This window comes from Symphalangus syndactylus, chromosome 5, assembly GCF_028878055.3.
Source record: "Symphalangus syndactylus isolate Jambi chromosome 5, NHGRI_mSymSyn1-v2.1_pri, whole genome shotgun sequence".
Taxonomy (NCBI): domain Eukaryota; kingdom Metazoa; phylum Chordata; class Mammalia; order Primates; family Hylobatidae; genus Symphalangus; species Symphalangus syndactylus.
In genome coordinates, this window is record NC_072427.2 from 57,053,711 (window position 1) to 57,070,564 (window position 16,854).

The window sequence follows — 16,854 nt, forward strand, 5'->3', positions numbered from 1 at the left end:
CCACACCTGGCTAATTTCATATTTTTTTAGTAGAGACGGGGTTTCAACATGTTGGTCAGGCTGGTCTTGAACTCCGGACCTCAAGTGATCCACCTGCCTCGGCTTCTCAAAGTGCCGAGATTACAGGTGTGAGCCACCATGCCCAGCCCTGAGTCCTCTTTTATAAGGACACTAGTCCCACTCATGAGGGATCCATGCTCATGACGTAATCACCTCCTAACATCCCACTTCTTAACACTATTGCATTGGGAATTAGGTTTCCACGTGAATTTTAGGGGAATACAAACATTCAGACCATGGTACCAGGCATCTTTTATTTGTATTTGCTAAACCTGACAATCCTCTCCAAAGTTCCCTTCAGTCACTTGGCTACAGACTCACACAGAGGGCTCCAGGGCCCTGAGGGAGAGACAAGCCAGGCAGTTCTTGCTTGGACATGAGCAATAGCCTCACTCCCCTTTGACACGAGAAGCAAAACCAAGAACAGAGGCTGAGTGCCACACACTCTTTCACAGTATATCCGTGTATCCTATGACACCAAGCCAGACTCACTGCTCCATCTCATGGTGAAAGACTGGCAGCTGGAACTCCCCAAGCTCTTAATATCTGTGCATGGAGGCCTCCAGAACTTTGAGATGCAGCCCAAGCTGAAACAAGTCTTTGGGAAAGGCCTGATCAAAGCTGCCATGACCACCGGGGCCTGGATCTTCACCGGGGGTGTCAGCACAGGTAAGAGCAGGCCCTTTCCCTCCCGCTAATAAGTGTACCACCCAGAACTCGTTGTGCTCCCCAAAGAGCTTCTAATAACTAAGGACAACAAAACACATTGCATCCTGATCCTATTTATGACAAAAGTGAAGTCTTTATTCCCTAGCTTGTGTTTTTTACTTTGATATGACTCTTAAAAAAAAAAAAACAGCAAATACAATAATGATTGTCATAATGGTCAACATCTCTGGGTCACCCATGACATGCAATATTCCTTGAACTGAGCCCTGTACAAGCATCATCTTCATTAGACCTCTCGACAATCCTTTTCCTGTTATAGGAAAGGAAATTGAGGCACAAAGACATTAAGGAACATACCAGGCAGTCTGGCTCTCAGTTTTCACTGAAGGCAGCCAAGAAATGCCAAAAAGACTCCAGTTCTTTCCAACTTTAGGCCTTAGACATCTGTAAAGGAAATCCCTGCACAGTTGCTTTGGTTTCTGTTTTTGTTTTCCCGTTTCTAGAGTTAATGCAAGATTGCTAGTTATCATGATCTCAGACTTTCAATGTACTTTGTTTTAATGATAAAGATGAGTATGTCTCACCCCTGATCTGTAGGGAACGTAGGGACTCAGGGCAAGTGTCCCTAAATTTCATGAATGATGGTATGCTGGGAAGTAGAAGAGCCTAAAATATGACCGATGGCTGCTCACAGGTGTCATCAGCCACGTAGGGGATGCCTTGAAAGACCACTCCTCCAAGTCCAGAGGCCGGGTTTGTGCTATAGGAATTGCTCCATGGGGCATCGTGGAGAATAAGGAAGATCTGGTTGGAAAGGATGTAAGTGTTTTCTCTGCAAATGTTGGCAATTTTTTAAAATTAATGATTGATTTTGAGGTAACTGTAGATTCAGATGCAGTTGTAAGAATAATAAGAGAGCTCCCTTGCAGCCTTTCCCGTTCCTCCAATGGTAACATCTTGCAAAACCATAATGCAAGATCACAACCCGGATACTGTCATTGATAAGGCCAAGGTGCAGAATGTTTCTATCAACACGAGGATCCCTCCTGTTGCCCTTTCATATATATATATACCTCATTCCTTCCTAGCCCCACCTCCTCCTTAACCCCTGGAAACCACTAATCTGCGCCACCCCCCATTTCAAGAAGGTTCTGTAAATGGAATCATACAGTAATGTAACCTTTGGGGACTGGCTGTTTTTTCACTCCACATAGTTCTCTGAACAAGCGTCCAGGTTGCCATATGTATCGGTCTTCACTCCTTTTTACTGCTGGATGACATCCCATGGTATGGAGGCACCAGTTTCTTTAACCATTTTTCTGTTGAGGAACAGTTTGGCTGTTACAAGTAAAGTAGCCATAAACATTCCAGTGCAGGATTTGAGGTTAACAAAGGTTTTCATTTCTCTATGATAAATGCCAGAAGTGCAATTGCTAGGTTGTCATTATCTAAAACAATTAACTTTCTTTCTATTTTAATGTAACAATTGGCAAAAATGAAACCTTTAAAAGGCAGGGTAGAGAGGTGAGAATAGGATTTAGTGCAGTCACTCCACACATATGTATTGTGCTTGCTTCCCCTGTTGGTCTTAACATCCAAGTCCTGCAGGTCTGATTTGCGCTGTGCACTTTGTTAGGTAACAAGAGTGTACCAGACCATGTCCAACCCTCTAAGTAAGCTCTCTGTGCTCAACAACTCCCACACCCATTTCATCCTGGCTGACAATGGCACCCTGGGCAAGTATGGCGCCGAGGTGAAGCTGCGACGGCTGCTGGAAAAGCACATCTCCCTGCAGAAGATCAACACAAGTAAGTGCTGGCAAAGGCACGCACTCCTCCTGGGCTGATGCCATCACAGTGGTAACAAGGCTGAGAAGGAGATTGCCCAAGGGGATTAGAAGATTAACTTTGCTTCTTGTTAGGTCAACAGAAAATGACTCACCTAGATGTCTTACCTTAGCCACCTACCAAATCACATTCACTGGGCTACATGGGGATGCTTTGCCCCAGGTTCACAAGTTAGCATGAAACAACCCTCAGTGCTCGCCATGGTGATGGCCTTGCCCGCCCTGTTGCCCAGTGGTTCTTGTTCCCTGTAATTAGTTGTTATTTTTTAAATGTTTTAACAGGAAAACAATTTCTCAAAGATTTAGTATGATTCCTTCTATTTGCTGATAAGTGTTATGTGATCATTAAATATCTCTGTAACGCTGGGCCTTTCATGTAGACTAAGATGGCCAGGTGGGGACATATCTGGAGAGGGCTGCAGCAGCCATCTGCTCCTGAAGGGGCACCATCCTTGCTGATCCTGAGGGGGAGCTGTCACTGTCAGACGAAAGCTGAGGTCGAACTAGAGAGAAAGACGCAAACCTCAACCAGATGAAACAATGATAACAACTGGTTAGAATTACAATAACTGGTATAATGTCTTGGAGCATGTTTATACTCCAGTAATTCTTAACATCAAACAATTGTTAAATGATCTGAGAGTAGTTTGTCCCATTACTGGCAAGATTTTTGTGGGAAGACCATCTAGTCCTGGCGAATGGTTATTGGGAAGCATCATGTATGGGACTGTGATGCTGCAGAGTGGGTAGAATGGGGATGGCCTACTAGGAAAATTTGTAGATTTCCAAGAATCAGATCTTGATGAATACGTTGGTCGATGACTGAATGTTTTTTGTTCTCACATCTCTAACTTTTCTGGACTTGTAAGTTTTTACAACACCCCACTTCACCTGGCCATGTGACTTGTGGGCTTCCCTTTGTCATCCTTCGCCTAGGGCTCTGAGCAGGGCAGGGATAGCAAAGGGGTGCTCAGTTGTCACTTCCCACAGCACGGAGCTTCGAGGACTCCAGCCTAAGCCAAGACGAACCTGTTCTACTCTGTTGCTCGAAAAGAAGGTGATTTGGCCACCATATTCCTAAAGATTGAAAATACCAATCCTTGCTTGGGTTGGAAATCTCAAAGGCAGAGTCCAGGATATCTTAGTTCATTTTTTCAATATCTCCTGGTCAGGGCTTGACACAAAGCAGACCCTCAATGCATGTCTGCTGAAATGAACTTAGCTGTAATTACTCTGGTGGACACAGCAGAGTTATTCAACATATGTAAGAGTCCCTGACTGTAGAAACGCCTCATGGAAGCAAATTAGAAACTCTGAAATGGCTCATTTGAAATTCTCCAATCTTCTCATAACCAATGCTGGCAGAGTTGTTTTTCTGGTTTTGTTTTGTTTTGTTTTTTCTTGAGACGAGTCTCGCTCTGTCGCCCAGGCTGGAGTGCAGTGGCGCAATCTCGGCTCACTGCAAGCTCCGCCTCCCGGGTTCACGCCATTCTCGTGCCTCAGCCTCTCCGAGTAGCTGGGACTACAGGCGCCCGCCACCACGCCCGGCTAATTTTTTTGTATTTTTTAGTAGAGACGAGGTTTCACTGCGGTCTCGATCTCCTGACCTCGTGATCCGCCCGCCTCGGCCTCCCAAAGTGCTGGGATTACAAGCGTGAGCCACCGCGCCCAGCCTGCTGGCAGAGTTTTATCTGAAGCCCTTCAGAGCTGAGACCAGCGATACTTCCACTTGCCTTTAGTTAATGTCGATCAACTAATTCCCATCACAACTAATGGACAGCTGGTGAAATAGGCTCAGAGTGTGATCTGTCATGGCCAGTGTGGCATAAAATTGGGAAGTAGGCAAATGTGCCTCCACTCCCATTTCCTTCCCATTCCAGAATCCCAACTTCCTGGAATCTTCCTGCCACCTCTTGCTTCCCAGAGCCATCCCTGCAGGTTCTGCCACCAAAAGTTAGTTGGTGCCCACTGTGTTCTTGAAGAGTCCTATTAACTGATAGAGACAGAGGGAGGACTCTGGGAACAGGTCATTAACTGATGGGCCACTAGTGGTCCATGTGGCTGCATCCAAGATCAGCGCTTTATTCCAGCCACTGAAAACAGAAACATCAACAAGAACAGTGTACCTCATTTGTATGCTACTTAACGTTTACAACATTATTTGATAGCCAAACACATATTCTGATATTTTTACAACTGCAGGAGTTAGAGGAAGCACTGTGATTGTTCATCTTTTACAAATGGCTGTCTAAGGCTCTTGGTGATTTGGTGATTGGCCCAATGTCATAAGGGAGAAGCCAGGAATTGAACTGCAATTTCCCTGGCTGGTCCAGATCCCCTTTCATCGTCTCATTCTTCAGGGACAGCCATCAGGGTGGGAATTTCAGACCATGGGCTAGGACAGCCAGGGAGATATTTTTCCAGCCAGGAATGTCTTCCAGTATTTCTCAGTGGTCACCATGAAGTAGCCCCAACATCAGGTGGGTGGGTTATTCTGGAGTTTAACCATATGTGAGTCAAAAAGTTTCAGATTTTGAGGTCCTGGTTTTCCCAATGAGGCCATAATATGTGACAGAATGCAAGAATGATAATTGGGCTGGGCACAGTGGCTTACACCTATAATCCTAGCACTTTGGGAGGCCGAGGCAGGTGGATCACTTGAGCCCAGGTGTTTGAGACCAGCCTGGGCAACATGGCAAGACTTCATCTCTACCAAAAATTAGCTGGGTGTGGTGGCATGTGCCTGTAGTCCCAGCTACTCAGGAGGCTGAGGTGGGAGGATTGCCTGAGCTGAGAGGGAGGTTGAGGCTGCAGTGAGCTGTGATCATGCCACTGCACTCCAGCTTGGGGGACAGAGTGTGATTCTGTCTCAAAAAAAAAAAAAAGAAAAGAAAAGAAAAGAAAAGAAAAAGAAAATTGCTATTATGTGCCTGAATTCCTTCCAGCCAGATAGAGCATCCCCCAAGTCGTAACGTTTTTACTCTTCCCCACACTTCAGGAGTTAAAACGACTGGGCAGACAGTGCAGGGCACAGGTGGTACGGGCAAATGTGGTTTGTGTTGCAGGACTGGGGCAGGGCGTGCCCCTCGTGGGCCTCGTGGTGGAGGGGGGCCCTAACGTGGTGTCCATCGTCTTGGAATACCTGCGAGAAGAGCCTCCCGTCCCCGTGGTGATTTGTGATGGCAGCGGACGTGCCTCGGACATCCTGTCCTTTGCGCACAAGTACTGTGAAGAAGGCGGGTAGGATTTCTGGCGCGCGAGGAAGGGCGGGTTCGTAACTCCGTCTTTGTTGGGCCAAGGAGAAAATCTAAAGTGGTCTGCTTAGACATTCCAAACGTGTTTAAATCAGGAAGATTTGCTAGATCTCCTCTCCCATTTCCTGAGGTCAGTATCCAGGGGAACCGTCAGAGGCAGGGTGTTCCTGATGGAATTCTCTCTCCCTCATTTCCAACTTCATTTGCCCTTAGAAAGTCTGCAACAAAGCTGGAATTTAGGACAAGTGAGAATACAGTGTTTACTATGGTCACTTTTTGTCTCCTGTGTCAGGATATCCTCCCACAGCAAAGTCTCAAATCAAAGACAGAGAGATGTCTGACTCATTCATACATAGATTTAACTTGCCTTGTTTTGTTCTCTTGCATTTTCTTTGAACAGAATAATAAATGAGTCCCTCAGGGAGCAACTTCTAGTTACCATTCAGAAAACATTTAATTACAATAAGGCACAATCACATCAGCTGTTTGCAATTATAATGGAGTGCATGAAGAAGAAAGAACTCGTAAGTGTCTTGAATTTATTTCCAAACAAGCTCTGTGGAGAGAATTATGTTTCCTTTTCTAATTCTGCCCATGTGTGCATGACAGGGTTATTCATATTTTAGTCCGGCCTTTTCTGAGAGACAGTACAAATGCATACCAAATTGGCGGCTGTGTCCACATGACAGAAGCTGAACAAGCCCACGCAGGAGAGGGCCCCTGGTGCTTTTGAACCTTAGCAAGTGGGGCGTGACACCACACAACACCCTCTGAGACTCATAATATTACTCAGATTGATAGTCTTGGGGAAAAGGGCCACATACCACCCTGTCAGGCATGTTTACAAAGTTCTGTTATTTTATTTCCCACTCCTTCCCTCTTCCATTGCATTTACAAGGAATAGGCACTCTTGTCGTGCACATAAGACGGCCTCTTCAAAATTCTAATTCCTACAAATATCTCCTGTCTGATTAGATACGACTTTGCATCTCCGATGGCGACTGAGATTTTGGAGTGTAGCTCCCTCCTCTCGAGGGTGCCAGAACGGATGAGGAAAATAATAAAGTCAGTATGCAGGCAGGCACCCCATGGCAATGCTGTAACTTCTGGAAATCAGCCTGGCACAGTGGCTCACACCTGTAATCCCAGCACTTTGGGAGGCTGAGACAGGCAGATCACCTGAGGTCAGGAGTTTGAGACCAGCCTGGCCAACATGGTGAAACCCCATCTCTACTAAAAATGCCAAAACAATTAGCCAGACATGGTGGCGTGCACCTGTAATCCCAGCTACTTGGGAGGCTGAGGTAGGAGAATTGCTTGAACCTGGGAGGTGGAGTTTGCAGTGACCCAAGATAGCGCCATTGCACTCCAGCCTGGGCGACAAGAGCAAAACTCCATCTCAAAAAAAAGAAAAGAAAAGAAAAAGAAAAAGTAAAGAAAAAAAAATCAACAGCACTTGCTTTGAAACTGTTTAGTGCTCAGGATCATTTTATTACGTGTCAGTCTCTGTGGTCATTTTGTAACAACACCCCATGTCTCCTTCTTGTTTTCAACTTGGCTTTAACTCGGTCTTTTCACATTCTCAGGTCACTGTGTTCAGAATGGGTTCTGAGGGCCAGCAGGACATCGAGATGGCAATTTTAACAGCCCTGCTGAAAGGTGAGCTCTCGGGAAATGGTGACTCCTATCCCTTTGATGTTGGCCTGGCCGGCAATCCTTCCCTCCCGGCCTCCCATGGACTATGTCTGCTGGTGCTAGACCCTGAGCCAGCCAGGCCGCTTGAGCAATCTCAGCATGAAGCCACGGCAGAATGACAAGGCTCGCTACAGGTGTCTGTGGGGCGGAGGTCTGTGGGTGCTCCTGGACCATCATGGGCTGAGGTCAGAACCATTTCTATTTGTAACTGGTTCGTTGAGGGCTTCAGCTCCTAGAGTGTAAACATCAGATGGGTTCCTTTGCAATCACTGCATTCCACAGTATTCTGTCCAATTTCCCTGTCTTGGCTGTAATGACAGGCTTCAGGCTGGCACTCATGGCCTGGGTGGGGTCTGCTCTGGGATGCACACTTCCTCCCTGCCTCTCGGTTAGCCTGGTGCCATGAGGGGGCAGGGAGGACAGAGAGAGGGGAGGGGTCGCTGTCAGGCTGGCTGCCTAGCAGTCCCAGGGTTCCAGCCTTCCTGGAGATCATCTCCAGGGTCCCCGAGTCACTGGGTTCCTCTTCTGTCCCTCCCGAGGAGACCATGTACAGCTGGCATGGGAAGAGGCTGCCTCCACTTTCCTCCAGGGAAGCTCTTTCAGTTTGGGGCCTTTGTGGTCATTCAGGGCGAGAGCAAAGCCAGCAATGCTTAGTTCTAGGCCAGCAGCCCACAGGAAGCCTGTGCTCACCACCCGGCACCTGCCAAACCCTGGCGGTCCAGGCGTGGAGTGAAAAATCATTCCGGTTTCTTGCTTTTCTAGGAACAAATGTATCTGCTCCAGATCAGCTGAGCTTGGCACTGGCTTGGAACCGCGTGGACATAGCACGAAGCCAGATCTTTGTCTTTGGGCCCCACTGGCCGGTGATACTGTTTTTTTCAATTCATATCATTGATCATGACTTTGTACAAGTGACATATTAGTATGTTCTCCTTTGTGACATGGAACTCAGGAAATTATGTGGGGTTTCTGATGATACGATATGTAATCTATTAGGATCATTAGAAGATGTTGCTGTTTAATTTCAAAGAACCAACAAGAAGTAATTCCACATTCAAACCAGTACTCCTGAAGAAATTAATCACCAAATATTTTATCGTTGCTGATGAAAGTGGGTTTTTACCTTTTTAAAGAAAAAGAAGAAGAAATAAAATAGCTTACTAAAATTAAATGCAATGCTTCCATCCAGGGCAATGATTTTTCAAACTATGTTCCATGAAACTCTGGAGGCCTAGAGAACTCTGTGTGTGTGTGTATGTGTGTGTGTGTATATGTGTGTGTGTATGTGTGTGTGTATGTGTGTATAGGGTGTCTGTGTGCATGTGATACGTGGTGTGCCTGTATGTGGTATGATTATGTGTAGGTGAGTAATGTTTGTAGCCATGGGTGGTATAGTGTGTATGTGGGTGTCATTGGGAGGGTATTGTATGTGTGTGATATGGGATGAGCAGTGTGTGTGGGGTGTTGAGGAGTACTAATGTGTGTGTGTGACATGGGGATGAACGTGTGTGTGTGTGTGTACACACATAAGTCTGCATGATAAAGGACTCCTGGCCTCCTACTTCTTCTTCAGTCAAAGCAGCTTCTTTGATCCATTTTATAGGTTAGGAGTCAGGATAAATTTGTGTTTGCAAAAAGGGCTCTGCTGCTTATGAAAGGTAGTAGGAATATCTAGAGGGTTTACGTTGGTTTTAAAAACCACATTTCTTGGCCAGATGCGGTGGCTCACACCTGTAATTCCAGCATTTTGGGAGGCTGATTCAGGAGGACTGCTTGAGGCCAGGAGTTCAAGACCAACCTGATCAACATAGTGAGACACCATCTCTACAAAAAATAAAAAAAATTAGCCAGGCATGGGAGTGCATGCCTATAGTCCCAGCTACTTTGGAGGCTGAGGCAGGATGATTGCTTGAGCCTAGGAATTTGAGGTTACAGTGAGCTGTGACTGCACCACTACACTACAGCCTGGGTGAGAAAGTGAGATCCCATCTCTAAAACATAAAACAAAAAACAATGCAAAACCATTTCTCAAAACATCCCTGGCATATTGCTGCACAAATGCATTTTACTTAACTGCCTCTGTGTTTAGGTCTCCCAAAGCATTTAATTGCCTCCCAAAGCATTTAACTGCCTCTGTGTTTAGGTCTCCTGGAAGTTGCTTCCACACATTGCCATAACACTTTTTATCACTCTTTATTGATTGATCACGTGTAGACGGATCCATCAATTCTCCACTTGGTAATAGAAGGAAGTGAATTGCTCACTCTGCTTCCACTGCCCCTGTTGCCCCCCTGGATTTGATAGTTGCTTGTTTAATTCTATTTTTTCTTTTTTTGAAATGGAGTCTCACTCTGTTGCCCAGGCTAGAGTGCAGTGGTGTGATCTCAGCTCACTACAGCCTCTGCATCCTGGATTTGAGCGATTCTCCTGCCTCAGCCTCCCAAGTAGCTGGGACTACAGGCACCCACCACACCCAGCTAAATTTTTTTTGCATTTTTAGTGGAGACAGGGTTTCACCATGTTGGCCAGGCTGGTCTCAAACTCCTGACCTCAAGTGACCCGCCCGCCTTGGCCTCCCAAAGTGCTGGGATTACAGGCATGAGTCACTGCACCCAGCCCTGTTTAATTCTTATATTGGTCACCTTTATGATGGTAAAGAGTATGTGGAACCATCTACTTGTTTTGTCCACTTCAGACTCCCATTTTGTTAAATGAGGAAATTCACTCTATACTCCTCCTTCCTCTCCTGACAAGTTCCATCTTCCTAATTCAATCAGCCCCACATTTTACAAGGTGCTTGACATGGTGAACATGTACATATCATTCTTTAATTATTATTGAGGTCCTGCTTACATCTTACTCTTTAATCATCATTCAGTTTTTGTACTTAGTCTCTATGTTGGTTCTAAAAAAATGGAGAAACCAGCAGCTTTGACATTGTTGTGATTACATGGAGATTGTTCACTGCTGAACTGCATAGTAGGATTGAAGTCAAAGAGAAGGAAAGGTAGTCCTGGGTCATTTATCTGGCTCACACAAAGGAAAATATGACAGGCATCAAGGTTTCCATCATTCACCAACTATTTAAAATTAGGTGACATTTTAATTTCCTTCATATTTGGACCACAGTTTATTTGAATAGATATTTGCTTTTCTCCACATTTCTAATTGATTCTCTTTCTTCTTCCAAACATTTGCCTTGATGTCATTGCTGTATCTATTCTTTTTTTTTTCTTTTAGGTATTTTTATTTTATCTTTAGTTTGGTTCCAAACAAATAGATGTAAAGTTCGGTACATGCCTATGTACACTTGCCACTGCTAATGTTGAGGCTTATACTAGTCCGTTTTCACACTGCTATAAAGAGTAGCAGTCTTCTGAGACTGGGTAATTTGTAAAGAAAGGAGTTTAATTGACTCACAGCTCCAAATGGCTGGGGAGACCCCAGGACACTTACAATCATGGCAGAGGGCGAAGGAGAAGCAAAGGCACGTCTTACATGGCAGCCCCTGAGAGAGAGAAAAGAGCACAAGGGGCTGCCAAACATTTTTAAAACCATCAATTCTCATAAGAACTCTTCCATTATCATGAGAACAGCATGGGGGAAACCGCCCTCATGATCCAATCACTTCACATCAGGCCCCACCCTTGACACCTGGGGATTACAATTGGAGATGAGATTTGGGTGGGACACAGAGCCAAACCATATCAAGGCTCTTGTCAGCAACGTGGATATATCAAGCATGGCTGCAGCAAAGGCTACCTTGTGGGGAGCTAGGGCAAAATTATTGCACTCTTTCCAAGATGAAGCCATACAGATATTACCTTAAAATGTCATTTTGTACTTTTATTTGCATATACATAGTTTATATTTAATATATACTTTGTACTTTAAGTTCAGGGGTACAAGTGCAGGTTTGTTATGTAGGTAAACTTGTGCCATGGGGGTTTGTTGTACAGATTATTTCATCACCCAGTTATTAAGCCTAGTACCCACTAGTTGTTTTTCCTGACCCTCTCCCTCCTCCCACTCTCCTCCCTCCAAAAGGCCCCAGTGTCTGTTATTCCCCTCTATGTGTCCATGTGTTCTTATCATTTAGCTCCCACTTATGAGAATATGCAGCATTTGGTTTTCTGTTCCTGCCTTAGTTTGCTAAGGATAATGGCCTCCATCTCCATCCATGTCCCTGCAAAGGACATAATCTTGTTCTTTTTTATGGTTGCAGCCATATCTATTCTCTTAATTGTTACTGTCCCATTTCTTCTTGAAGAATCTTTCAAAGCCCCATGAGTTCCTACCCCCATCTTCCCTGGATGCTCTCAATGCCTGCTGTACAGTTGTCTACATCAGACATCCCTTGCTTGCACTCTGAGACTGGCCATTGCCTCCTAGACCCCACGTCTTCCTCCCTTTGAGATTCCTTTTTCATTTTGCTGGAGTATATCTTCAAGTAACTTTTACATAAAAGCATGTGGGAGGATTACTGTCTGAGTCTGTGTTGTGTTTCTGTAACAGAATACCACAGAGAGGGTAATTGATAAAGAACAGAGATTTATTTCTTACAGTTCTAGGAACTGGAAAGTCCAAGGTCAAGGGGCTGGTATCTTGTCAGGGCCTTCTTGCTACATCATCCCATGGTGGGGGGTGAAAGGGTAAGAGCAAGAAACAGCGAAAGAGGGCTGAACTCTTAAAACAAATCTCCTGTCAAGATCATGAACCCTCTCCCTCTATAAAAGCATTAACCCATTCATTAGAGCAGAATTTCATAACCTAAACAATTTTAAAGGACCCATCTCTCAGCACTGTTGCACTGGGGATTCAGATTCCAACACAAGAACTTTGGGGGACACTTTCAAACCACAGCAGTTATCATTCTGTGTCTTTACATGTCTGAAAAGTCTGCCTCACATGAGGCTCAAGATTGTCCTATGATTTTCATTCAATTATAGATGAACCATTGTTTTCTCTCTGCTCTTTGCTTTTTCAGTGCTTGAAAATTTCACAAGGATGTATCTTCTATTTCAAGCAAATGAAAATAGAAGTGTATAGAGAATACAAACTCAAGCAGCCATATCTTCACACGTGTAGACATTTAATTCTTCTGGCTTTCAAAGGTCCCTTTATGCTGAAGACCTGAATCAGCTCTGTGAAATTTTCTTCTGTCTCTTCTTTGAGTATTTCTTTCTTTATTATCTCTTTCCTTTCATCTGGACTTTCTATTAGTCAAGCAACTACTGGTCCCCTTCTCCCAGATTGACCCACCATTTTCACTTTTTTATTTCTCTATCATTTTGCTGTATGTTTTTGGAAATCCCAGCTTTTTCTTTAGCTTTTATACAATTTTTAAAGGTTTAGGCACTCGTACTTTTTATATTTGAGAAAGTGTTTTTGTTCCTTAACAATTTAATTTTCTTATTCGCCTATTTTCATCTCACAGATGCAATATCTAAGGATATGAATTAGATTTTTTGAAGTTATCTTCTGTTCCCTAGATTATCTCTATTTTCTCCCTGGTCAGCTGTTCTCTTTGTTCATTTTGGTTTTTCTGTTACCCTGTTGATTTTCTCAAATGCTCTAGAGCCTTGGCTGTCCATCACACTACAGAATGAGGGATAGAACTGCTTAATTAGTATGGAAACCCATTTTGCCAACAGGTTTTTCTCCTCCCTGGGAGGACTGCCCAGGAATTCCCTGCTTAGGAAGGAGAGTGTCGCCTGAACCTCCCTGCTTTGCTGAGTGCCAACTGGAGAGGGCTGATGGGCTCTGGGCCTCCCTGTTCTTTAGCAGACATCCTCCCAGTTTTTGCTGGGAGTGAAGCCCAGGAATGCATTTGCTTGCTCTGCACCCACCACAGTGGCAGCCTGGAGACCGGGAGGGGATGAGTGGCCTGCTCTGTAGACCATCTTCCAGTCACCATGCCTTCTGCCCACCACATGCCCTCTTCTTTGTAGCTTGGAAAATCTGGTCTCACCTCAACAGCAACCTCCACATTACACATTTCGGGTTTTGGCTTTCTCTCCATAGTTTTAACTGGTCCTTCAATGCTTCCAGAAATTTGTTAAAAACTCTCTGCCCTGCCTCTTCTCCCTGAAATAGATTTTTCTTTTTCATACTCCTCTGCTGTCATTTAAATAGTATTTGGGGAGGGAGGGAAGACAGGAAACACATGCTCAGGCTGCAACCTGGAGCCAAAAGTCCTTCTCTGTCTCCCTACAGTGGGATATAAGGCCTCCAAAATCTTCTTTTAATAGTTGAAGCACTCAAGAAACAATGTGCCTGTGAATCTATAGTCTATCTAGAATTCTTCATATAGTAGAAAACTTGTGGTAGGGAGGACACAAGAATTCCAACACAGTAAATCAATCTTAGGTCTGATTTGCTATATATTACTAGTCAAAATTCTTCTATCTATATTTTCTGTTATTGAATGCAAAAAATAAAAGCTGCATGAGAGTATGATGCGGTTATCAGAAGCTAGGATGTGAGGGATTGGGAGATTTTGGTTTAAAAGTACAAAGTCTCAGTTAAGAAGAATAAATTCTGGAGACCTACTGTACAGCACAGTGACTATAATTAATAATAATGTATAGTGCACTTGAAAATTGCTGAAAGAGTAGATTTTAAATGTTCTCATCACAAAAATGATAAGTATGTGAGGTGATGGATATGTTAATTACCTTCATTTCATCATTCCACAATGTATACATATATTTAAGCATCACGTATACCATAAATATATACAATTTGTCATTTGCTAATTAAAATAATTAATTAAAGTAAAAGCTTTGCAAAAAAATTTCTTCTTAAAACATGCTTTTAAATATAACGAAGAGGCCGGGCACAGTGGCTCACTCCTGTAATTCCAGCACTTTGGAAGGCTGAGGCGGGTGGATCACCTGAGGTCAGGAGTTTGAGACAAGCCTGGCCAACATGGTGAAACCCCGTCTCTACTAAAAATACAAAAATTACCTGGGTGTGATGTTGCACGCCTGTAATCCCAGCTACTCAGGAGGCTGAGGCAGGAGAATTGCTTGAACCTGGGAGCCGGAGGTTGCAGTGAGCTGAGATCATGCCACTGCACTCCAGCCTGGGTGACAGAACAAAACTCCATCTCAAAAAACAAACAAATAAACAAACAAAGAAAAAACATAATGAAGAGAGAGAAAAGGAGAGATGTTTGATGTATACAAGTAACAAAAGGCAATTTATTTATTTATATTGAATCATAAAAACTTTGGACTAACAATTTTTGAAGGAAAATCATCACCAACATTCATCTCAAGAGCTTTTTTATCTTGCAAAATTGAACTCTATGCCCATCAAACAATAATTCCCCATCCTGCCCTCCCCTGTGACTGGCAACCACCATTCTACTTTCTGTTGTCATGAATATGTCTACTGTCAGTACCTCCTATAAGTGGAATCATGTAGTATTTGTCCTTTTGTGACTGGCTTATTTCACTCAGAACAATGTCTCAAGGTTCATCCGTGTTGTAGCATGTGTCAGAATTTCCTTCCTTTCAAGGCTGAATAATATTCCATTATATGGATAGACCACATTTTGCTTATCCAAGCATCCATCAGTGGACACTTGGGTTGCTCCCATGTTTTAGAATAATGCTGCTATGAATGTGGGTGTACAAATACTTCTTTGAGACTTGCTTTCAGTTCTTTTGGGTATGCCAAGAAGTGAAATCACTGGATCACACGGTAATCCCATTTTTAATTTTTTGAAGAATCACCAAACTCCTCCCATAGCAGTTGCACCATTTTACATTTCCACCCACAGTGCACAGGGTTCCAGTTTGTCCTCATTTCACAAACATTTGTCATTTTCTGTTGTTTAGATAATGGCCATCTTGGCCAGGCACAGTGGCTTATACCTGTAATCCCAGCACTTTGGGAGGCTGAGGCAGGTGGATCACCTGAGGTCAGGAATTGGAGACCAGCCTGGCCAACATGGTGAAACTCCATCTCTACTAAAAATATGAAAAAAAAAAAAAAAATGAGCCGGGAGTGGTGGCACACACCTGTAGTCCCAGCTACTGAGGAGGCTGAGGTAGGAGAATCGCTTGAACCTGGGAGGCGGAGGTTGCAGTGAGCCAAGATCATGCCACTGCACTCCAGCCTGGGCAGCAAGAGCAAAACTCCGTCTCAAATAAAAGGAAAAAAAAAAGATAATAGCCATCTTAATGGGTGTGAGGTAATATCTCAGATGGTTTTGATTTGTATTTCCCTAATGATTAGTGATATTGAGCGTTTTTGTGTGTGTCTATTGGCCATTTGTGTATCTTCTTTGCGGAAATGTCTATTCAAGTCTCTTGCCCATTTTTGAATCAGGTTAGGTTTTCTTGTTGTTGAATTTTAGGAGTTCTCTATTTATTCTGGCTATGAACCCCTTATCATATATATGATGTACAAATATATTATCTCATTCTGTGGCTGTCTTTACTCTGTTAATGGTATCTTTTGCTGCATAAAACTTTTAAATTTTCATGAAGTCCATCAGATTTGTTATTAATAATTTTTCCCTTTGTGCCTGTGCCTTTGGTGTCATATTCAAGAACTGAATTCCCAAATCCAATATAGTGATACTTTTGCCCTTAGAAGAAAATTCCTGGCCTCAGGTGATCCACCTGCCTCGGCCTCCCAAAGTGCTGGGATTACAGACGTGAACTACTGTGCCCAGCCTCATTTTATATTAGTAGTTTTCGATTTTATGTTCAGGACTTTGATCCACTTTGAGTTAATATTTGTATATGGTGTAAGGTAAGGGTCCAACTCCAGTCTTTTGCACGTGGATATCCAGTTTTCCCAGCACCATTTGTTGGATGCAGTGTCACTCTGTCACTCAGGACCATAATGGTTTTATCTGCATGAGGAGTCAGCCAAGACACTTTTTCATCCATATTTGTATGTTGACCAGGAAGTATATAAATGCACACCTCCCCTGACATAATCTCTGCCTCAGCCCTACTTAAGGGTTTTAAGCAGGACAGTTACTTGGTTCCATTTTTATATGTAAAGGTCACTCTGGACTTACTGTGGAAAATGCACTGGGTGGGTGCCATGGCAGGTGTGCAGAGTCCTGTTAATAGGCCTTCGAAATAATTCAGGCCTTGGACTAGAGCAGAGGCAGAGAAGAAGGCAAGAATCAGAATGAAACAAAATTTAGCATTAAACATGACTGCACATAGGGGTGGATGAATCATTGAGGGCACTGGAGGGACTGAGATGTCACAATGCTCCCCAGTTCTCTGGTTTGCACAACTTGCAAAGTGTGGTGCCATTTCCCTGAGATAAGGGACTCTGGAAGAGGACTGGGTTGGA

General features: G+C 43.9%; 1 protein-coding gene across 1 annotated transcript in view; it reads left to right on the forward strand.

The window, feature by feature from the left end:
- Window positions 1-16,854, forward strand: part of TRPM1 (transient receptor potential cation channel subfamily M member 1) — a 77,050-nt gene that overhangs the window by 8,387 nt on the left and 51,809 nt on the right. Inside the window, exons 3-9 of the mRNA XM_055278543.2 lie at window positions 516-729; window positions 1,424-1,548; window positions 2,366-2,537; window positions 5,641-5,815; window positions 6,230-6,353; window positions 7,416-7,488; window positions 8,287-8,387. Coding sequence (XP_055134518.2) covers window positions 516-729; window positions 1,424-1,548; window positions 2,366-2,537; window positions 5,641-5,815; window positions 6,230-6,353; window positions 7,416-7,488; window positions 8,287-8,387 — 984 coding nt within the window. The remainder of the gene's footprint in view (window positions 1-515; window positions 730-1,423; window positions 1,549-2,365; window positions 2,538-5,640; window positions 5,816-6,229; window positions 6,354-7,415; window positions 7,489-8,286; window positions 8,388-16,854) is intronic.